This window comes from Salminus brasiliensis, chromosome 18 (assembly GCF_030463535.1).
Source record: "Salminus brasiliensis chromosome 18, fSalBra1.hap2, whole genome shotgun sequence".
Lineage (NCBI taxonomy): Eukaryota > Metazoa > Chordata > Actinopteri > Characiformes > Bryconidae > Salminus > Salminus brasiliensis.
In genome coordinates, this window is record NC_132895.1 from 21,324,096 (window position 1) to 21,348,486 (window position 24,391).

General features: G+C 44.7%; 2 protein-coding genes across 3 annotated transcripts in view; one reads left to right on the forward strand and one right to left on the reverse strand.

Moving 5' to 3' along the window:
- pcxa (pyruvate carboxylase a) overlaps window positions 1-24,391 on the forward strand; it is a 188,635-nt gene that overhangs the window by 121,701 nt on the left and 42,543 nt on the right. The gene's annotated exons all lie outside the window — the stretch shown is intronic.
- lrfn4a (leucine rich repeat and fibronectin type III domain containing 4a) lies at window positions 13,133-22,682 on the reverse strand. The gene is made up of 4 exons (XM_072662305.1): window positions 22,279-22,682; window positions 21,096-21,633; window positions 18,112-19,724; window positions 13,133-15,188 (listed from the first exon to the last, which is right to left on the reverse strand). The coding sequence occupies exons 3-4, from the start codon at window positions 19,701-19,703 to the stop codon at window positions 14,126-14,128; spliced, it is 2,655 nt and encodes an 884-aa protein (XP_072518406.1). The 5' UTR covers window positions 19,704-19,724; window positions 21,096-21,633; window positions 22,279-22,682; the 3' UTR covers window positions 13,133-14,125.

Here is a 24,391-nt window from a genome sequence, read left to right on the forward strand (position 1 = left end):
TGATTATATGTAATGGGAATCACATAATCAGATTCAGAAAAAACAATGTGGTTACATAAGAGAAATGGATGATTTGATTATAGTTTTGGAGCTTAGTTATTATTAAATACAATTGCTTATTATTTTAAATATAAACATTAGTGTTTTATTATTATTATTATTGATATTATTATACTGACATTTGGGACAGCATGTCATGAATGCTTTACTTAAAGTTGCACCCATTGCTGAGACAGATGTGCAAATGCACAGACATGCAAAGCTTGTCCCTGTAGAGAAGTATTGCTCAACAACCCTACCATCTCCTCGCTCCAAAATCTCTTCACTCTAAATAAAACGGGGCTACCTCAAAGTACAGCTAAATATACACATCAGTTAGTTGGTATTAGGAAGACAAACCTGGGGAAGCAGTGAGCGCTAGGCTAAAAGCTAACACTAGCTGACTGGCTACAACCTTTTCAAACAGCTAATCGCACACCACACTGAGAGGACAGCAACACTCTCCAGTATGACACAGGAATAGTTACATGCTATGCTATGGCAGGTTATGCTATGCAGCTCCTGTAAGCTGTCGTGGAGTCCTAAAAGCAGCCGACCCAAAAAAAATTATTGGACTAAATCAGGGGGAGGAACTGCTGGTTTAAATTCTGAGTCCTGGTCTTTTTTCCACACCGTGCTTATCTCACCTGTCCTGCATAACAAAGGATGCGGAGCGTAACCATAGTGACAAGCATTTATATGACGTTGCTATGTGTTACTATATGTTACCGGATTTTGCCATCTGCTTCAGAAACTGAATCAAAGGCTAATTGAGGAATAAATGGGAGAATTCTGAGCAGAAAGACACTGAAGGGGTACACGCATAGAGGCAGATCCACATATGCAATGGTGCATCAGAACAATGTGACTGATGTGGCTTACAGCATTGAAAATAAGCCCAGGCAGCTACGATGGGTAGGGTCAGCAAACCATTCATGGAGTTGGAAGTATTATGACCAAGATGGTGAGCCGTGTGAATACCAGGAAGGGGATGCTCTTGCTGTCTTCCACGCCACCTTTGACTCACAGCTTATGGAAGTTTGTGATTGGGAATTCTAATTCTAATTTTGCAGTCATGTAACTTTGCTAACTGTCGTTACATCTGAAAACTGAAATCATGGATTGCTCAAACAACAGCTAAACTGTATGGGCAAAACTATTGGGACACATCTCTTAATCATTTAGTTCAGGTGTCTCAGTCCCACTGCCACAGGTGTGTAAGATTAAGCACCTAGCCGTCAGGCAGTCTGTCTTTACACACATCAGTGAAAGAATGGGTGATTCTAAAGAGCTCACTGAACTCCAGCGTGGCACTGTAATAGGAGGCCACCGTTGCAACCAATCAGTTGGTGAAATTTCCTCCCTCCTAGATATTTCACCATCAACTGTGAGTGGTATCATTGAAAAGTGGAAGCTTTTCGGAATCGCAGCAACTCCGTAGACCACGTAAAGTTACAGAGCAAGGTGTAAAGTGTGTAAAGGTTGCCAACTCTCTGCTGACCTCCTCTGACGTTACCATCAGTACACAATCTGTGTGCCAGGAGCATCATGGCATGGGTTTCTATGACCGAGCAGCTGCATGCAAGCCTTGCATCACCTAGCACAATGCCAAGCGTCGAATGGAGTGGTGTAAAACACTGCCAATGGACTCTGGAGAGGTGGAAACATGTTCTGTGGAGTGACCAATCACGCTTCTCTAGTTTCTTGAGTTTAATGTGGAAGAATCTTGACCTTAACCCCACACTTTGGGCTGAACTGGAACACTAGAACGGAGTTTGCGAGCCAAGCCATCTCATCCAACATCAGTGCCCGACCTCACACTCTGGATAAATGGGCAACAGTTCCCACAGACATACTCCAACGTCTTGTAGAAAGCTTTCCCAGAAATGTGGAAGCTGGTATATGAAACATAGCAGAGGTAATAAAGAGCATATATTTTGGTCCCAAACTAGCCATTGTTGAAGTGCTTTGACTATTATATGCAGCCAATGGCAGTTCTGCAAAAATAGGCTTAGTGCTTGGACCTTTTTTGTGTCCCACTGTAGAATGGCCCCCTATATACTATCTATGGATAACGTTTCATTGATTCTCAACAGTACAGGGGTTAGGATTTGCACCAAGGTTAGGTTTAGGACTGTAAAGTAAGGGTCAGGATTAGGGCTGGATTAGATCTAGGGGAAATAACCAACCGATTTTTAGCTGAATGTAATTTAAAAGCAAAGATACAAGGGTACATCTACAAAGCACACAGTGTCACTGACACCCCCTTGTGGAGAATTTTCGTCCTGTAAAATGTGTGTGAGTAAAGCAAGAAAGTTACAAGCCAGGTCCATGAGGTGTTTCACATCTAAAAATATATTTGGGTTGTATTAAGTAGCTGACTGCATTTCAAAGTAGGCTGACCTACAAACACACACACATGCAACCAGCTATCTGCCTCTGAGAAATTGGCAGAGAGTTTGCAGAAGAGGATCACAGCCACAGTTTAAGTAGGTGTGACTGACTTTCAGAGGAGAGTATGGGTGTGTTTTTTTTTTTTTTTACATGTTATTCATTTTAAATGAACCAAACTCAGCTCTGCTGAAGAGAACCTGAAAGGGAACCAGGTGCAACTGACTTCAGCGATTTTTGTTTTCATAATTGTAAGTGAACTTAACTGGACTCATAACTTTTCACTTAACTTAACTTATCTCTTCTCAGCCTTCATCAGCACTTATGAGATCTCCGACCACCTTCTGTTCACACCACTTAGGATGTCCCGATCCAGTTATTTTGCCCCTGATTGAATTGGAGTCTATTATTATGAGCCGATTGGTCAACCGGACTGATTTTCTTAAAAAGACTGTTTTATAGTGTGTTTAATATTTTATAATGCATTCTGACTCTCCTCCCTGACCAGTCAGCTTCCAGTGCTCCCCTTCAGTGCTGGTTTGAAAATGAAGAAGGTTTGCAGTTCTCCTGCTGTTAAAACAGGGCATTTCAGTGATAGTTTTATAAAGGTTCAGATATTATGGTCTGTTTTTATCTTCCACTTTGAAATAGTTCACACTTCAGACTCTAAACTCTTCATTTACCTTCTGAGAATGTTCTTACTGCTGCCGGCTCGGCACTAATACCCATTGAAGCAGCTTGAGTATAGCTAAACTTGGATGTTACGTGAAAGGAAGTGTTCAGCAAAGCTTAAATAAAAAACACAATGCAGAAATATCTGCTGGGCATGGTCTTAATATCCTAATGAACATGATATGACTGACAGCCCTCTATCACGGTCAACCATAATCTGTTTATATTTTACCATTTCACAGATCTTTAGGGTTTACTGAGGTTTTGATATCTGTAACCAAGTTACCAGCCCAACTAGGGGAGAGGCTACTCTGCCAGTGGGCCCTATTACTAAACCCCTGGATTGGATTGGGGCATCCCTACACATCTACCAGATCCTTTAGTATCACTGATTTATGGGTAGTGTTGTTCAGGTTTATATCCGTATCATATAACGGATCTGATTTGCTAAACTAGGTTAAAAGTCTTAATGATGATCAACCCCAACAGCACCAACAAGCTACTATGAGTGCATGGATTGATATTTGATCAAAATGAACTTTTAACATTGTATTTCATTCTATTATACAGTACATTATGTTGTGTGTTGCTGCAGTAGCCACTCTAAGGCTATGCGTTTCTATAGAAGATAGAATTGCTGGAAAAGTTGGACTATTGCTGGACATGGCATATCGCTGTAAATTGACAATACTGCTGCTGTTGTATTTGTGAGATCACACAAATCCGCAGGGAGCCGTTCTCCCGGCTCTGGAAGACTGGCAGTGTTTGTATGGTAAGTCTCAAAGTTCTTTAACCATAAAGCGAAACGGGGACGTTTTCCTCCCACTATTCCCAAATCAATCAGACTACAATACAAACCGCCACTGAATCGTACAGAGACCACCTCATAAGGTGATCTTTTTGGTTTGCTTGTGGGTCTGTTCAGAGAGTTCTGAGGCCATTTGACCAGTTCACATATGCAAAGAAACCTTCATTCAGCAATCTAAGACCGCTTGAATCACTGAAACAGTCCAAGTAAGGAAAAAAACCCTCTTAGAGAAGCAGCGATTAGGGCTTAGGTTTAAGATAGCAATGTACTGTACATCAGAAATCCCAAGAGACACTTCAACAACTGAGAGATGTCCGTTAATCAAGCTTAAGCACCCTTTCAACGCTTCATGATAAACAGCAATTTGAAATTGAATACAGGCATGGATATTTCTTCTCATGGTTCTTATCTTTGGCGCAGTCTCGCCTGCTTCAAAGGTTTGAGTTGTGTTCGCTTCACTCTGCAGGGATTTGAGGGATTCCGTGGCTGGGCTGCTTATTGTCATCATTCACCTCACGCTTTTGCCTGCTCTCTCAGTCCGCTCCCCCTCCCCCCTCTCCGCCCTCCCTGGGTACACTGCTCTCGGAGAGGAATGCAGTATCTTGTATGATTCTGAACCATTACATATCACTGTCAGGAAGGTGGGCCATGGTTTGTGCCCGAAGGCCATATTAAATTTGAATGGGGGACACAGGAATAGGATGATGGAGTGAGATATATAGAGACTGAAGTCTCTGCAAAGGTGTCAGACAGAGAGTGATGGAGGTCCAACTAAGATGGATCATACTAAAGACTTGAAGATGGGGTGTGTGGCAGAAAAGAAGAAAGTACAATCTCAGGGTAAAGTGAATATAAAAAATTGAATTATGAACTAGCCCCAAATATGCGCTCTCAGTGCCCTAGAGAAGGTTGATATCTTTCCTGTGTAGAAAGAACTGGTCGTTGAGCAGTTATCAAGCCCTTCCCAAATACCAGCTCCTGCTAACTAATCAGTTATCTTAGGAAAGGTGACAAATGACAAATGTTCACCCCTTTCCGGGTTCTCAGTTCCGTCGTTTTCTGTTAGCAAGTCATTTTGTTTTTGGTTGAACCACAACAAATAGCGCAATACAGCTTTAAGCAGTTTAGCTGTGCTCCTCAGTGTCAACAGCTACCTGGGTTTTCCATGTATCCAACCAAGCATGCTGAGGTCCAAATGGATCCAGGCAATCTGAAGGGTCGAGGGTCGCGGTTTTCATGTAAATATCTGTCTTCTGTGGCGCTGTGCTGCTCATTGATATGTGCTATTTAGTGGCTCTGCACATGTGCAGATCCACCATTTCTTATGATATATTTTTTTGTTTTTTGTTGTCCATTATGTTTACCTTGGGTGCATTATACAAACTCAATGTACTGTTATTCATTACTTAAGTGTTTCAAAAGTCTACGGTGCAAATCAAGTTCAATTAAAAAAAAAAATATTTCTTATCACCTTTATTAGCTCATGTTTACCCCCTAATCCAGTGATTTAGGCTGTCCAAATGTCCTGTCCATATTTCTGCTTTTAGCCTATCGAAGTATCCCACCTGTTCTTTTATTAAGGCAGCATTCTTTGACAAGGTAGAACACCCGGCGGGACTTTGCTGACTCCTTCTGGTTGACGTATGCTCAGAGGTGGTACTGTACCCTGCTGTTTCTCTAGGAATAACTTTGAAAAGACCACAGTTAGAGAATCTGTTTATTCAAGAGCATCCCCACGGCTTTGGACCTGATGTTATTGGCCAGGATAGAACATCAATAAGAAGATGTATCTTTAGCATATGACCATGACTACGCGTTTTTGTCACCCACTGCTTACAAGTTAATCCATTAATCCACAAGTTAATCTGTGCAGTAGTATTACAAAATAGCCTTGAATAAAGATTGTATGATTCTAAAGATGCTAACTAACAGGCTGTGTAATATTGAATTTCATGATTGATATATGGTTAACCTTAGAAATTCAAGTATTCAGAAATAATAAGCAATATGTTATATAAAATTGGTCCACATCATTGCTTGAGATATGAGGAAGGTCCTCGAGACAACATGTAAAGCACATTACTGCCGGCAGGCTGACCGGATGTGATTTTACCTGATTTCTCGTTATTTCCATTTAATGGCATCGGAGTGTGAAAGGGGTCCATTGCTTTGTTTCTGTGATGGGGCAGTGTCCACCCTCTCTGCATTGCTGATGTGTGTTGATGCACTCTGAGCTCTTCACTCTGACTGACCTCATTCAGGCCAGTACTGCTGAATCGTTATATCGGTTTCCTGGAACACAGTGGGGCATGGAGCTGCTGCTTACAATAGGGCCCTATTGTGGCATTATTGCTGCTGCACTGCATAAATAAATTTGGTGTGTGTCCATTAGGGATGTGCATTCTGACTTATTTAGGTTTGTGTGTAACTGTAAGACTTTTTACAGTGTCCTCGGTTATGGGAAAAGACAACCATTTAGTAGCACAGAGAAAGGCATTTGAACATGTGATTATTAACATTAGCCTAGAGAATGGTTTCCTCTGTAGACGGACTAAAGAGCTTACTTTACTAACCAGAGGCCATCTGGACATCTGCCAAACGTTAAATCAAGTTGTTAACGTCTAGCTAGAGCAGTTTATCTGAGTTAACATCAACTACAGCAGTTATGATCTAGCTGATCTGCGATGTAGATGTTACCATTTTGCTCAAATTAGAGTAGTTAACATCTAGCTAACATCAGCTAGAGTAGTAAACACTTGCCTAGATTAGATAGAATAGTTAACATCAGGCTAACGTGTAATTTAAGTTAATTTTTAGTCCACAGTATTTAACATCTAGATAACATCAGCCACAGTATCTAACATCCAGCTCACATCAGCTAAAGCAGTTATCTAACCAGAGTAGCTAACATTAGATAGAAGTGTTGACTTCTTCCTAACATCAGCTTGCTCTAGCTGATGTTAGGAAGATGTCAACACTTCTATGCAATGCCTGCTAACGTCAGCTAGAGTAGTTAACATTTAGCCAAGATTAGATAGAATGGTTAACATCAGGCTAACGTGCAATTAAGTTAACTTCAGCCACAGTATTTACCATCTAGATAACATTAGCCAAAGTATTTAACATCCAGCTCACATCAGCTAGAGTAGTTATCTGTCCAACATTAGAGTAGTTAACATCTAGCTGACATTAGATAGAGGTGTTGACTTCTTCCTAAGTCTAGCCAAGGTTAGATAAAATAGTTAACATCAGGCTAATGTGTAATTCAGTGAACTTATAGGTAACATCAGCCACAGTATCTGACATCTAGCTCACACCTGCTAAAGCAGTTATCTGTCCAACTTTAGAGTAGTTAACATCTAGCGAACATTAGATAGAGGTGTTAACTTTTTCCTAACATCAGCTAGAGTAGTTAATGCCTGGCTAATGTCAGTTAGAGTAGTTAACATCTAGCTAACAACTACAGTAGTTAACATCTAGCTAACACCCTCTAAAGCAACTCATTTCTATCTAACATCAGCTACAATAGTTACCGCTGCACCATTTCTGCCTCAGTGAGCGATGTCAACACTTCCTTGGAACATGCTCATGTTAGGGCAGAGTAGAAATGAATATACATATACATATGAGTTCAACCAGCACATTATACAGTCATGTTTAAACATAATTACAGTCTGGCTTATATAGTTTCTAAATTGATCCGTGAGAAAAGCCTAACAAATCCTCAAATAGTGATTTTAGTGCTTGAATCCCGGCACTTCAAATGGTTAACCGTGTACTCTAGTACCTGTGTATATCCCTGGTGGCCATAGCCTTAGTGTTTAATTCTGGGGATCTCACTCCGTAGTCTGTACCCTTAGTAGTGCTGTGTATGCTGGAAACTTTTACCAGTGTTGTGATCCCGGGCTTCTTAAAGACGTCCTAAAGGCACTTCTCCTCCTAAGAGATCTGATCAGTTCTGTCTCCTTTTCCTGTAGCCAGTACGTAGAAGAGGAGAACTAGGAATGAATTGAATCAAAGGATTAGGAACAAAGAGTCCACGTAGAAAGGGGAAAAAAATGCGGGCCTCACAAGCTTTAAGAGGTATTACTTAGTGCCATTTCCTGTGCTGGCAGCCGACGCTTGTTCAGAATGAGGGATTTTGGCACTGATGAAGGAGGGGGGTGGTGAAGGGGGTGGCAAGGAGTCGGGGTTTGACAGCTTGAACCTCGATCGGGAAAGCTCCTGTCAGACTCCCACACTCTTCCACGTCCCGTTGGGAGCGGGTGGGCCTGTATAACTGCAGAGAGAGCGAGAGAAAGAAAGACTAGGGGGAGTGCAAGAAGAGGTTATTTGGTAATCCCTTGCTGGTGGGGTTGGAGGGGAGAGGGGGAGGGGGTGAGAGTGGCGGTTAGAAAGTCACAGACGTGTTCTGCTCCGTGAAGATTTAAGTACCTCTCATACACACAAAACGCTTCACACCCTGCTTAAATAGAAGACGGAGTGGGTACATCATGACCCCTTTGCCCCAGGAGATGAACAAGCACACTCTCTGCAGCTTTCTGTCCATCATCTGCCCTGTCTGTGCCAAAGACAGGTAGAGCAATCGAGAGCAGAAGGGGAAAGACTGGAAGATCGATGTAGACAGAAGATTTAATTTCAGCGTAAGGCAGTTTGCGAGTTCTTCTTGGAAGTTCAGCCTCTGCATGAACATTAATCTTCAGGACATTGTTCTCAAGCTGCCCCAATTAAGTCTTCCACTGTATTCCGTGAAGTGTCTCCAGCGTAAACCACAAAGGATCACCAGGGATCTTCATCTTTTCTTCTAGGTGTGTAGGGGCAAAAGAGGCAAGCTGCACCATTTTGTGTGTGTTGTCATTCTCTGAACATTGGGCATGAGTTGAGGGAAGCGTTCCCTCGCTAGTACTACTGCGAGTGCAGCCTGTCAGCGTGTAGGAAGCCTCCATGTGGAGCGGGTTTCAGAGCCTTGAAGCCTTGTATCGCTGTTGGAGTTGCTAAGGCTGGAGCTATCGGTGTGGTTGTGCAGCACTAGCTAGAGGCCTGTCAAGAGCCTTAGAGGAAAAGAAGGAGTGAGCTGGAGATCAGTGGTTGCAGCTGCCCGAGAGCTCTCGGAGCCAGAGATAGACAAAGAACAGGCTGCCTATCTCGGCAAGGCTGCTGCATGTCGCCCTGCATACATCATCTACTCGCCGTACATGTGCCAGTCAGGGTGTCCTATTTGAGAGAAGCAGTGAAGTATTTCGCAAAGCAGTGGTGCTCAGTTAAGCTGTTCAACGTAAGCCCAAGGAGTGAGGTTTGTCCAGTAGGTAAGTTCCTGACCTTCTCTCCCATTACTCTGCATGCACACCATCGTTGACCGAAGGCAGGCGGACGTCGTTCAGAGAGCGGAGTAGTGACCATTGGTGGCGCAAGGTCATCTTTTTGTGCAGCTTTATGCAAATGAGCAGTGACTCAGTGATGAACAATCAGAGAACGTGTTCTCAGCCCCTGTGTCTTGTTAGCCTCGGTTCCTGTCGAAGACCTTTACATGGTAATAGAGGGAAAGCTGATCAATGAAGCTTATTAACCTTCATTGATCAGGCTCAATTTTATTGATGCTTATTAAGCATCAGTTATTAAGCGCATCATTTTTGTGTTTTGTTAAATGCATAGATAATGAAAAACTGTATCCCTACTCATTGATCCAATTATCTGATCAGCCAATTATGTGGCTGCAGTGCAGTGCATTACATTCTGCAGATACAGACCAACATTTTCTGTTAAGATTGACATCAACCAAAAATGTGATTTCCATCACTTTGAGCGTGGCATGATTGTTGGTGCCGGTCAAGCTGGTTTGAGAATTTCTATAACTGAGTGCTGGGATTTTTAGCACAGCCGTCTATTTACAGTGGCAGTATCTGTAGACGTTTAGACACACCTGGTTGAATATGTGCTGATCATCACCTTAAAATGTCCAAATGCTAGGGTGACCATGTTTTTATAAAAAAACAAAAACAAAAAGGTTACCAGGGACCCACGGTTATCCACCATAGTTGTAAGTTGAACTGAAAGGAGATTATTTGGTCATATAGGCTATTAAGGCAATTTATCGGTCTTGCTAAATGAGTAAGTATGTGTGTATTAATGTACCTTAACATACTGTAGTTTCATGCTTTGAGAGACATTGCCACCCTCACACATACACACAGCCACGTGTGTCAACACTCCAATCTGGTGGAGGTGGTGGAATAGTGTGGGGCATGTTTTCTTGGCACTCAGCACTTTCCTCCTAGTGTGAATCCAGTTCCAAACACCTTTGAGATGTGGTAGAATGGAAGATTCGGAGGATGAAAGTGCCCCTGAAAAATCGGCAAGAATTGCATGATGCAATCAAGTCAACATGGACCAGAATTTCAAAGAAAAGTAAAAAAAGTAAAAAAAAAAAAAAATCTAGGAATGAAATCCATGCCTTGAAGAACTGAAGCTGTTTTGAGAGCAAAAGGAGGCCCTGCATTGTTTTTGAATATTGTTTGTAATAATAAGCTACGTATGCTTGCCTGAGACAGATGTAGGTCACTCATGATGAAGTATTACTAAAATGTGTTGAATTGTTTGGCCTACAGTTTTTCTGGTCAGCTGGCGTTTAACTGGAAGAAAAAACAAACAGACTTGTGAGCAGGTGTTGCTCAAAGCCCCAAGTGAAGCCTGTCTAAAGGCCCAGGAGTTTTTCCGGACGAAACACACGCACATCAAGTTTTTTAACCAATGATTTACACATCTATAGCAGTGTGTTAGTAACGTTTCATAAATATTTTAATTACATTACCCCTTAAAGCAGAAAGGCATATTACACACTAAGGTGTGTTACTCAGTAACTTCAGGGACTTCTTTACAAACTGTTGAGGCTATTGTCTGGTAATAGAAGTTTATAATAGCCTTTTTGAGGTGTTAAAATCAGGCTGATAAATTAAAGCTCCGTTGTAATTGCTGCACACCAAACAACAGGTCTTCCAGATAGCGGCAGAACCACTTATCTTGTTCATAGCAGAACTCAGCAGGACTTATATGATTAGCAAAAAGCAGAGGTTAAAGTATGTATGTAAATAAGTATGTATGTAAATAATGAATGGTGAAGCAGAGCTGGAGGGGCTAAAGGCTGAGGGATTTTTAATGCTTGTCTAGGTGCATACTAGTCTGTTCATGTCCACAAAGCACTGCAAACTACAGCTTTCCTCACTAATGAACGCTCAAGTGGAGGAGGAAAATTTAAGAGGACAGTAGCAGACAGGGAGTCGTGGGAAAATGTGCTGGACTTTCCTCTGAAAAACATCGTACTTGATGTAAAAAGCGTTTTTATTGGTCACTGGTAAATGTTTCAAGTCAAGAGAGGTGGACAACAAGTTTGAATGAAATGTATGGTCATGCAATGTGCATTTAGATGTAAGGAAAGTCTACAGCACATTATTTATTGAACATTTAGAGTTGTATGCTAAAGTTTAGGCACCCCATGATTTGACTTTTTTGTTGGATGTCTAAGTGGGAAGCACAGCCCTGATTTATTTGCTGATTTTAACATACTGTGGAAAATATTCAGCATAAAATTGAGTAGTATGTACAAAGGTTATGGCACATCTTATATGTGTTAAATTAGCAATAAGTTGACACAAATAAATAAAATGACTGTGCTCAAAATAGTATATGACGTAAGCCATATTTATTTATTACCTGGAGAGGATTGTAACTTTTTTCACTTTCAGAAAATCAACAAAATGTGCCATTTGAACAGGGGAGTCTAAACCCTTTCCTATGACTATACTACTGGTGAATAAATGAAGCTCTGTGCAGACAGAGTGCTGGTGTATGCTTTCATTACATAAAAATGTATAAATAAAAATGAATCCCATTGCATCCAGCCTCTCTTGACTTGAAACACTTACCAGCGACCAATTGAAGTCTACCCGAACAACGCTGAGCAATTTCATTGCTGACGGCACCACGCAGGGTTAGATAGACTTCACTTCAAGCTTTGAACAATAGTTGAGGTGAGGGAACAAAATTTAATGTTCCCCTTTTTTTAAATGTGAGATTTCCAGACAACAGTAGGCCATGCAGAGTCAGAGCCCACATAAGCAAGTCTACTTGACAAACTCCATGAGATTTGAGGCAAGTATGTGATTATTTAGTGGCGCAGTTTGCATGATGCTAATTGGAGGCTATTGTATAAGCTTTCACCGCTCGTTAGGGAGAAGGACAATTGTATAAATTGGATTTATTTAGCTTTGACAAACTGTTGCTTTAAATGAACTGAGAATTCTTGCTTTGTAAAACAGCCTCCAGGGCATAGCAGCACCTATAGCAAAATCTGTCTTCACCTCTTTCTGCTTCCTTCTCTTCTCTGGGCGCGAGTGTACAGCATAGAGACTCGTCTGTGGGTCCTTCTTTCGCTTCTCTTCCATCTTCAACTCCACACTTCGCCTATATTTAGCCCCCCGGGGGCTTCACCAGTATGACCACATATCATAACAAAGCACTTAACATGGTCTGCGGCATGAAGAGGCATGTAAAGCGCTCTTTCTCTTCCAGTAAAGGCTCCCTGCTGCAACTCTAGATATCTCCATTTCTATTCCACACACCAACCCTGTCTCCCTTCCTCCCGCCTGCCCGCCCTTGCTCTCACCATCCGTCTCCCGCCATCCGTCTCCAGCCCATTCTCGGTCCCTCTTTTCTATCAGCTGTTGCACAAACACTGTTGCCATAGGCCTGTCGTCCACTGTCAGAAACCCTATTCTTTATCTACCCAGCAGCAGCGAGAGCAGAAATATGGCTGGAAATGACACGGGCTTGGCAATAAAGCCATGATGGATGGCCAAAGCACCTTTTTGTGGACTTTTAACGAGCCGTTTGTTCTTTCGCTTTGACAGTCGCACTTGGCCACCAGTAAAGAATTCGTTAACTGCAGAGAGTGTCTCCTCTCATATTTTCCCTGCAGATTTTAGGATGTTGCTTCTTTTTTATTGCTTTACTGGTTATTAAATGTGTTATGTGAGCTCAACTGAAAAAAACCCTCTCTAATAGAATTCTCTTTTAGCACATTACAGTCATTAAGTTTGTTGCCCGCTGTCTAATATTCATATGAGTTTGTAGGCTATGTGTAATGTGAGGTAGTGCTTTTGCTCCCCACCTGCCATTTTATTTATGCAGAAGCTTCTTCTAGCAAAAGTGTCTGTCGTAACACATGGAGCATCTCAAAAATAGCAACTTTTATTCCATAATTCAGAATCTCAATTTAACATAACAGCTCTGTGTTTTTCTTTTTTATTATTCTGAAGAAAAAGGATCATATGAGAACACTCAGGTTCGCGGGTCGGGCCGGTAGAACCGTTGCTGAATGATGGTACATACACATGAACAAATGGGTGCTCTCAGCCGTAACACTGCTTCCTGTTCATTTCCAATGAGTGTTCAGTAGCAACCACACAATGTTCAGTAGTGACCTCACAAAAGAAAAACCTTTACAGAGTATTTATACTCCTTCCACCTCCACCGTCATCAAAAAGACTTTAAAAAAAGGAAAGTGTGCTTCTTTCTCTCGGCAGCATATTTCAGGGGAGGATGTGCTCCCTGTCTTGGTGTCGAATTATTTGTTCCTGATCCTTTCATTGAGCCCCTGATTTGCATTCAAAAGCTGTTGCATTGGTATAAAGTGGTGTCTGATTTTTGCAATAATTTATTAATTGGTTAATTAATCTTGGCGAAACAGAAGCTCCAGGTTGTAATCCCCATGTGCTCAGGGCCTGACGACCAAACAAACGTGTCTTCGAATCTCATTTCTCCAAATCCTGCCCCCTCCCTCTTTGTTCTTTGTCTTCCTGTAATTTGATTTTGGCCTCATAGTGCTTGAGAATAATAGCAGACACCAAATAATGGGCGGCTCTTTCTGTGGTGCAGTTCTGGTACAGAACTCCTCGTCTACGCTCTTCTTTCTTGATTGTGTTTTTTTGTTTAGAATTTTTTTTTTTGTCATTTTCGTCCACATGAAACTGTATGTGTGCACTCCTCCTGAGTGAACTGCATTTAGCGTGGCACGTTTATCTGCTTGGTACATGCTGAACATGGAGCACTTTCTCTCAGGCAGCCTTAGACGCTTCAGTCTCTCTCTCTTTTTCTTTTTTCTTTTTTTTTTTTCTTCTTTTATTTCAACGCTTGGTCGCTCTGCCCGTCTTGCATCAGCCTCTATACCACACTCTCCTCCAGGTCTCCAGGATTGGCAGCCATGCTACAGTTTGAGTTGGAGTTGGAGGAGTTGTTGGAGGCGTAGGCGTGCAGATAGCCCTGCGTCAAAGCGTGGCCGTACTGCTCGCTGCCGATGCTGGACGTGCTGGTGGTGGACGCGCAGTGCACCAGCATTCCGTGCAGTGACTGGCTGCGGCGGGTCCAGATGACGCTTAAGCGCTTGGCGTAGCTGTAGCACGTGGTGGTGCCGCCGATGTCGCCTGCGTCGAAGGAGCAGCTTCGCTTAGCCTCCCCCGGCACCTGCGACTCTCCCAGCCCTCTCCCAGAGTCCGAGCTGCCCTCCCCTTCTTCCTGTCCTGCCTGGACAAGGGCCAGTCTCTTGTCTTGCTCCTTATTTTTGTCCCTGTCTCTCTCCAGAGACCTCCTCTGTTTCAGCCTGCCTTCGTGCTTTGCAGCCTTTTGTCCAGAGTGAGGCAGGGTGTGTGCAGTTTTAGCTGGGGAGTAGCCGAGCGGCGCTCTCTCACTCTCCTTTGTGAACGGGAGGGCGCATTTCTCTCTCCCCGGGTCCGTGTCCGTGCCCTGGCCACAGTGGGGCTCCGGGCTCTTTTTGGCTTTCGACTTGTGCTTGGCTTTGGCCGGCGCTGCTTTCGTCTGCTGGGCCAGCAACCCGTTTGGCACGGCCACCATCATCACGCTGTTGTTTCCATTGGTCTGGGCATAAACATCCACCCCTTTGACCGGCAAGAACTCTCCCGACAGGTTGGCGTCGTCCCGACAGTCTCCGCAGACCCTGTGCCGCACCATCATGGCCACGGTGAAGACCAGCAACGTGACCACCACCACCCCACCCACCATCACAGTCAGCGTGCCGCCCAGGAAGTGAGCCTGTAGAGAGCGGCATTCTGGGTAATCCTCTTTAGTGCTGAACTGGGTGCAGCCCAACACTTTTGTGGTGGCCAAGGAGGAAATGCCATCATCGAATATGGCTAAGACGCATAAGCTGTAGTCTGCACCGGAGACCAGGTTCTTCAGCAGGAAACTATTACTGGTAGGAGGCAGGATCCTGTCAGGAAAATGAAATGAGATAAAGAGAGGGAGAATAATGAGAATCTTGTCAAGCTAGAGAGACTGCAAGATGAATTAAATGAAATACAACGAGGAACAGCTCAAGTACGCTAATGATGATTATGGCCAGTCTCAGTGAGATAGAAGCTAGCAGAGCTGTACCTCTGTAGTGGAAATGCTTTAAATCAATACGCTGCAAAAAAAAAAAAAAAAGAGTGAGAGAGAGAATGTGAAAGTGAGGAAATTTGGAGGAAATCACAGACGCATGAGGAGTGGTGGCCTGACAAGCAAGAGATTTTTGCAACAACGCTCTGCCTGTGTTCTTGCTGTTAGCCTGGAGGACTCCCTCCTACACTAGTCTTTACTATCTCAAAATCATCACTTTGTCCTCTGGCTCCTGCTGAAAAGGAGTCGATATGAAGCTCTTTAATGCACCACCCCAACTGTGGCCACTGAACTAGATTGGTACACAAACCCATAATGAAAGTGCTCTGGATGGCTACACAAGATTTGGGCATTCGCCTCTGAGAGGTAATTGGCAGTTATTGCACAAAGGCCTTGAGCAGTTTTTTATCGTCTCCATGCTAGCTTGTAGCCTGCTCTCTGCCCTCTTGTCACTTCTGCCTTACATATGCCCAAACTGCTTTTGCTGGATTCCTAGTGTTTGATCTTTAATTTCTACACCTCTTCATGCTGCTCTTCCCTTGATCTCCAGCCCCTAAGTAAAAAGGATTGTACTGTCATTGAATAAATGTAACTGCGTATTTATCAAAGGCTGTGTTTACATGCAAGCTGGCTTCTCCTCGTTTGGGAGCCCAGCTCTTTGCTGCATATGAATGACTGATTTGCATAGGCCTGGCTCCATGCTCATGCATTTCAATATAGAATGAATAATTGAGAATTACAGGCTTCACCCTAAATGTGTCATAATGATGTGGTGTTCTTGAAATCACAGATGTCTTGTTGTTACTGGAGCATATATTGCAATGAACGAACTCCTCAAGTCCTTGAATTTGGTAATCGAACATGCGCAAAAATTGGCCTATTAGTTTGATGGGATGTTTGCAACCCTTGAGGCACACGTGATTTGCAGCTCTAGTACTTTAAGGGCCTGTCAAGTAAATTTCAAGTAAGTCTTATCAGAACCCATTCACCGTCTGGGTTCAGCTGCACTTCCATTTACATTTAAGGCATTTGGCAGACGCTCTTATCCAGAGTGACTTACGAAAGTGCCTCACTGTTTACTCAGAAACTGCCCTTAGCTAGTTTGGATCAGCTAGAATCCAAAAGATACCTCAAGCTAGATGCTGCCAAATACTAAAGTCAGGATGGACACTTCGATACACAACAGCACGCAAGGTGCTCTACACTTTGTACACTCAAGTTCTCTTGGAAGAGATGTGTCTTCAGTCTGCGTTTGAAGACAGCGAGCAACTCTGCAGTTCGGACACCCAAGGGAAGTTTGTTCCACCACTTTGGTGCCAGGGCATAAAAAAAAAAAGTCTGGATGGTTATCTTCTTCCGTTCATCCTAGAGGATGGTGGGTCAAGCCGAGCTGTACTTGAAGCTCGAAGGGCTCTCGGTACAGATTGTGTTTTCCAGTATTTCCAAGTCTAATTGAAAATAGCCACAGAAAGTCCCTTTTGGGAACGTTTGCTCTGTCAACAGCCAATGCAGTGGGGCATGAAATGCGGCCAGTGTCATTATAGCGCATTGTGGAAGTCGTTAACTGGCCCAGACTGGCACGGGGTGTTTTGGGCCCTGCACATTTGCATGTTGATGAGCTAAGCATTAGTAACAGATCCATTATCAGTGCTGGGTGCCTACCCACCCCCTCATCTCCCTGCTCTGCCTTTCCATTGCTAAACAACTGATAAAAGAGGAGGGGATTTTGCCTCGCCTGACTCCTCCTTTTATACCTCATCTTCTGCCTCTTTCTATATTTATCTCCATGTGTCACACACACACGCCCTCCCCTCCCTCTCGCTGTGTATTATTGATCCCCATTATAGGACACCCATCACATGATTCAGTGCAGTCTCGCAGTGCTGTTTTCAGCCATTATGTCATGGTGTGACTTAATGGCAAACCCACTGGATGTGTATAGACTTATCCTACACCTTGCCTTATTGTTGTGATTTGATATATCCTACGTACTCTAGGACTATAGGATTCAGCCAATTAAGAGGACCTGTGTGCCTGCACAGAAAAGCACAGTCTCGGCATATGCACTCATTTGTTTGGGGCACCCCAGTTGAATAATCAGCTCCAACAGGCTGGAGACAGAGGCGTCCTATGAGGGGATAGGGTTGAGCAGGGGACAGAGCCTCAGGTAGGGACTGAGTTCTTTTCATGTTCCCGCTAGGATGGAGCATGTAGACTGTCAGAACGGGCTTGTTTGTGACACCTTTATAGACTCCCACGTCCTATGTGAGAAGCACAAACATAAATGGCTACCATAGCCCTCTTCCTCCCCATTCCTCCCGCCTTGTCTGGCTGCCAACCCCCCCCCCCCCCCCCCCCCCTCTCTCTCTCTCTCTCTCTCTCTCTCTCTCCATTTAGATCCATTTCAGTCAGCCTGATAGGTTGTGACATTGTTGTAGACTGTAGTTTGTGCTCTTTTAAAGAATTCATCCTCCCTTCCCTGGAGTCAGTAGGTCCTCTCCCTCACTCCACTTTCCCCTCCTGACTACTATAAATATCTCCCAGCATCTCTTGAAGCCTCATGGTTTGATTTGTGTCTCTCCTCTGCTTTGAAGAGCTGTCTGTTTCCCTTGGCCGTCTCCTTTCATCAATGATAATCCACAGACATTAGCTCCCACTAAACTTCTAAATCTTCTATTCTTCCATCTGTCAAAAGATTTTCAGGTCCGATGTGCAGTGTGCTGCTTCTACCGCTTCAGATAAACACATGTTCCTACCTGTACACGAGTGCATCGTCTGCTGTGCTGTTGTACTGAATCTGGTACATCCACACCAAGTAAGGTGTTGAACTTCTACCCATATTCCAGTGCACCTCAGCAGAATTAGAAGTCACACCCAGGACTCCCACCAGTCGCTCAGTTCCGGTGTTGCTACCTCCAGTTCCATCATCCCCGTCACCCCCAGTCACATTCCTCACTGTGACCACCCCCATCCCTCCTGCAGCCCCTCCTCTACCACTGCTGATGTCAGATGAACCAGGATCTCTGGGGTTAATGAGGGGGACTGTTCCATTGCCCCGATGAGGAAGTGGGATGACCTTTAGGTCCACCTGTGCAGTGGACTCCCCAGCTGCATTGATGGCAATGCAGGTGTAGGCCCCATCATCTCTGGCACGGGTCACCAGGAAATCCAGAGTCCCATTGTAATATGAGCGTATTCGACTGGAGTTTGCCACAATGCGGTCATCTGGAGATACCCAGTGGATGACTGGCTCAGGGTCACCAATGGAACGGCATTTCAATGTGGCCCTCTGCCCCTCCAGCACCCACAACTTGTTAGTGTTGCGGGTGATGAGAGGAGGTTCACATGTGAATTCCTCCTCGGGAATAGACCAGAAGTAACGTCCAGCAAGGTGCAAAGGTGTGGCACAGGTCTCCATATCATCCTCACGGGTCAACCGCCTTAGCCACAATAGCTCACAGTTACAATGCAGAGGGTTCCCTCCAAAATTCAAGCTGATGATGGCGTTGTAGGGCGTGGGGCTGACCACTCCTATCTGTGAGCGGGAGAACAGAGGATCAGGGGGAAGTGTCTGCAGCCTGTTTGAGGTCATATCCAGACGGGAGAGCTTGTAGAGCTCACTGAAAGAACCCTCAGCTATCTGATCTATCAGGTTGTGGTCCAGATTCAGGGTGTTTAGACTGGCCATGTTCTGAATGGCTTCCCAAGGAACCCGCCGGAGATTGTTGTAGGACAGGTCCAGGTCCTCCAACGTTAGCAGGAAGTCATCGAAGGCGTCAGCTGAGACATCAGTAAGCTGGTTGTTGTTTATAAAGAGATGCTGAAGATTGAGAAGGCCCGTAAGATCCTGGGGTCCCACTACAGTCAAGCGGTTAGTGTCCAGGTGAAGGGACCGCAGGCTTTCCAAATCAGCGAAGGCCAGGGGCCGCAGGGCATGGATGGTGTTACGCGACAGGGTCAGATCTACCAGTCCTGTCATGTTGGCAAAGTCTGCTCCACCCACCTCCAGGATGTAGTTGTCAGCAAGGCGAAGCTCTACAGTGCGTCGGTCGATGTTGGGCGGGACGAAGAGCAGTCCTTTGTTCACGCAGAGTGTGCTTAAAGACTCCGATAGGTTCCGACACACACAGTGGAAGGGGCAGATGGACACCATGCCCCACGTCTCCCCGGCCAATACGCCTGGACCGTACCCCTGCAGGATGTGGCTCACCAGGCCCAACCACAGAACAGTCACTGGAGACATAAGACAAGTATGTGCACTCGTGGGGCGGACGCATTTCGAGTCATAAAGTGGTCCTAGCCGTGGGTCCTTTATCCTGGATGGCCACAGCAGCCCTGGGCTTGGCATGATAGTTATTTATCCACAGACCTGTGAAGGAAGAGAAAGCACAGTGTCAGCCGTCTCATCTCTAGAAATCACCCACGGCAACTGGAATTGCTTTAGTCAAATTTATGTCAAAAACCAATAAATTATTAAACGGCTTGTTAAAAAAACAGCACCGCCTGTTATGTCTGTTGATAATCCATGGGCTCTTCCAACTGCTCTTCTGTTCATGCATTCTCAGCACAAATGCAGTTGTCCGGTAATTACTGTGGTGTCCTGGTGTTGTGCCAACTCACTCATCCAGGGCCTGCTTGATTTAATCTAACAATGTATCAGTTCGCCGAGGAATCACCAGAGAGCTTAGCTATTGATATCCTACGCTGATGATTAATGGGTTCAGGTTTACCTGGATTCATAAGACGGTTGCTAACACATCTAGGCATTTATTGTAAACCAGGCAAGCCTGGTGAGAACTTAATCTTTTCCTGTGCACTGTGAATGAGAGCTGGCGGAGACAAGGGCTCGTGTGATCTGACTCAGGACAGTGATGAATGGCCCATTTCTTCTGTGTGTTGCGGATGTGAGATTGGATGGTGGCTGTTGTATTTGTGTGCACAAACATAGTCTGTTTACTTTGGCTCTGTGTCCTTCTGTTTGTTCCCTACTCTACTGCCTGCTGCTTTCCTACAGCGGCCTGATCGCTCCATTACCCTGATCCATAACTGGCTGCAAGTGTGTATGTGTGTATGTCGTGTCATGGCATGTTACAGTCCTGTCCAAGAAAGCAGTGTGTAAACGAAGCTGGATTGCCTTTTATGAGCGTGACCGAAGCACCCGGGTTCCTAATATACCGCTAATTCCAGATGCTAATAGCGAATGCTTGAGTGGGCTAATATGCGGCTGTTGATGCGACTTTTATAGATTGTGGGGGGGATCCTCCAATTTCTGCTCATTTGAGCCTTACATAATGGCTTCACTGTCACGCTCACAGAGCACAGTTTGACTACGGGAGTGATTCTCTTTTTATGAGCTGGAGAGTGAGGGATAAACGGAGAAAATGGGTCTGCAACATGAGCATCAGTGGAACCTATGAATAACCATGAGTAGTTACATGGGTTGGCTTAGACTGAATATTGAATATCTTCAGTTTGCAGGGGTTTAGTTTGGTTTCGTGGTTTAGGATTATGTTAAGTAAGGACTGGATGGAATTTAGGTTTAGGATTATGTTAAGTAGGGGCTGCCTTCCTTGACAAAGATTAAGCCTATTCCTGGAGCTACAACGAGTGATAAATCACGTCTGAAAGCATAATGTAGTGCAGGACTAGACCTAATAGCCTGTAAACATGTGAAGAGAGTCATGGGATTTCACCTGCGTGAAAGAGACAGAGAAAGGAGAGGGAGAGAGGTCGTTCGTACCTGAAATGTCTGTGCCGCATCAAGATTTAAAATGGTTCCACATTTTGCCCATTTTTGAGGAGCTGAGGTCTCCTGCTAGTTCCCTCAGTATTCACGAGCAAACCCCCAGAAAGGAGCGTTGAAGAGAACGGCACAGGCAGCAGTGCTGGAGCATTGATTTTTATCTCCTCGTTGAATTTCATTACATCCGTGCTCCTTGATCCCAGAAGATGAATGATCTAACCAATCAACCAATGATTGTCACATAATTATTAGCTCAAGTGCTTTGTTCCCGCAGAGCTCTCTGTAATCCTCAGGGCTTTAAAGATGTGTGTGGGGTCACGGCTCATCGTTGATACTCCTCACATGTTGTTTTGACCATTAACTGGATTGAATTTCATCCAATCAGGGTAGATCTTTCATCATCGATGCCCACAAATCCTACATCGGTGTATGATAGGACCTTCTGCTTCTGTGGCATTGTTCAAACCTCTCCCCGGTTACTAAAAAGCTGCAAGTTGCAAGCGTCGTCCAATCAGTCTGGTGGCGAGAATCAGAGCTGGCAAAGAGGAAAAACATGCACCGTATTAGACATTTAAAGAATGCTGTGATGGGACACTCTACTGTTTCTAGGTCTCCTGGCTTTGCTACTCTGGGACTTGACCATGGCATCTCGATATGTGCCTTAATCTCAATCTGTGCCTTAAATGACTGTCATTTAGCCTTTCAGGCATGCCCCATCCCTCAACACTGGCACTTTTAATTCCTTCACTTCATCCAGAAATGCAGAAGAAGCTTTTTTTTTTCTCCGTAAGTGTGAAGTTAGCTTCCGAGATGGAAAATTAATGGGATCTTCCTGAAAACTGGTGCATTAAAGCAAATAATCCAATTAGGGCGCCTTTCAAGCAGACCCCGTGGGCTCTGACTGAAACTACATGCACGTATGTGTGCATATATCTGTGTGTGTGTGTGCGTGCGTGTGCACACCCTGCACAAGCTTGCAGGCTTACTTAGGGTAGATCTCTGAAACTCCCATGTCTATGCACGGTTCCCACCTCAAGCTGTCCCAGCCCCTGTTGGCTTAATCCATTTGGTCTGCACGTCTGTCTCTTGTCTAGTCTAGAGGCATTTCCATGGCTCTGCCTTCTCCTGTTTCGCCTGCAGACTTTCCTCACGGCAAATGAGGGGAAAGGCAAACACTTACCATCCTGTTCATTGTTCTGCGTCCTTTCCATAGAGAGAGCTTTAGTCCGCTCAAGCCTGGCAGTGCACCCCTGTCAAGCCTGTCGCCTCCTACTTTCCTTTATGGAGTACTTCGTGGAGCCTCCTGCCGCTGCCTCCTTTTTGTTTCCGATCCTGCAAACAAGTCAGGGGGATCCGAACGCCTGAAGTCCGAAGGCATCACCTAGAGACGCTGGGAGAAGGTTACTGTCGCACGGTCTTGTTGCCGATCATTTGTTTTGTCGCCCTGCCTCTTCTCCCCAGACTCGAGTCGAGCCACTGTGTGATTTGTGGCTTTTGGTGCAGGGATGAGAGTCGGTGTCTGTGTCTCTGCGTGTGTGTGTGTGTATGTGTGTGTGTGTGTGTGTGAGTGTCTGTGTGCCTGCAACGTGTCTGCTACAGTGAAAGCAGAGGGAGAGGGTGGAGAGAGAGCGAGTGAGTGAGTGAGAGAGAGGGAGAGGGAGGGAGGGAGGGAGGGAGGGAGAGAGAGAAGGAGGAAGAGTGAAAGGGGAGGGGGAGTAGGAGAGCCTGAAGCAGTCCTGGCTTGCGATATGAGGATGGGAGATGGAATGGAAGAGGCGAAATGGAGAGAAAAAGAGTTGGGGAAAGAAGTGGAGACAGGAGTTGCACAGGGGAGATGGACTCAGGGTGGTTGGGGAAGGCGGTGGGGGGAAGGAAAGGCTCAGAGTTTTACCACTCTATCAGTATCTGTGTGACAGCAGGAGGTCGCTGCAGGTATGTGGGTAGCTTCTAGCTGACCCTGAATTTTACAGCAACACACACACACCTCTATGAATTTGCACAACTCTAACCAACCCATAGCAGTATCTCCACACTAGGGCTGCATGATATGCAGTGTGCAATAACCTTTTTGAATATTGCAGTGGCCTTTGGGTCTGAGATGTGATGAATACATTAGTTTCTATTGATTACTAGTAATTGGCAATAGTAATTGGTTGTATTTTTCCCCAATTTTCCCACCTTTTTGATACTGCTGATTTACCCGCCCAGTTGTAGCTCCCTCCAGCACTAGCGTTGTTCCCGACACTAGGAGAGCAAGGACTGCCTCTGCCTCAAGTGCAACATCACTGGGCAGCAAACACACCAGCTGATAAACGCCTGTGCCGGCCAACATCACTTTAAGAGTGATGAGAGGAGTGAGCACCATCTACCCTCCTAGAGAGAGCACTCGCGACCACGGCCCACAGTAGCAGCCAGCACATTAGATCACAGACACTTTGAGCCCTGTAGTTGACAAGACAAGACAAGACATTAGACAATTAGTTGACTAGTTAGAGGGGGCCCAGAATGTCAAACTGTGCTGTCCTTGGCATTGTTGAATAATAAGAGTTCGGTACATGGAAGTGACATACTGTTAACCTCAAACACTGTTGTCCTGTCATTCAAAAGAAAATCCAGCGTAACGTTAATTGACTTGTTAGATTTACATCACCAAAAAAGGTACAGACCTCCAGCCCACTAGTGAAAGCCCAAGTCAAAGCTGGCCTTCTGGAGAATATGGTTGATGCTGGAGAGCAGCCCATCACCACCAGACTCAGCTAGTTATGGAAATGCTGGTGGCTACATGAACCGGGCCTCATGACTGCTGCTTTTCCTGTCTTAGTGTCCACAGTAAGGCTCATTTATACTCCCTTTACATATGAAAATGAAGACGTCCGTTTCAAACACAGTGCATCCACTAGAGGACAGTTCAGTGTCAAAAGCACAAACATGGCAACAGCACAGGAGGTTGTGATAATGTACTTACTACAAAAAAGACCAAAGAGGAGGCAGTGTAAACAGCAAAACAAAATCTCCTACCCAAAAGTTCCCCTTGAAGTTTCTTCTCTGCCAGGGTTTCTGCTCCTCTGTGTCCATATGGCAGTGGCCGTGTTTCACTTGAACTATTGCCTCCACTGGCCCTCATGGTTTCCAGTGGTAATGCTCCTTTCCGATCCGTATCTATAAGCTTTTAGGGAATGTGCACAAATACCTTTACCGTATCTGTATTTACAGTTGAGCATAACCGTGCCTTAACCAGCCAATAACAGCAGAGCTAATAGTTTTTTTCAATAAGTCGTTCATATACAGAAATC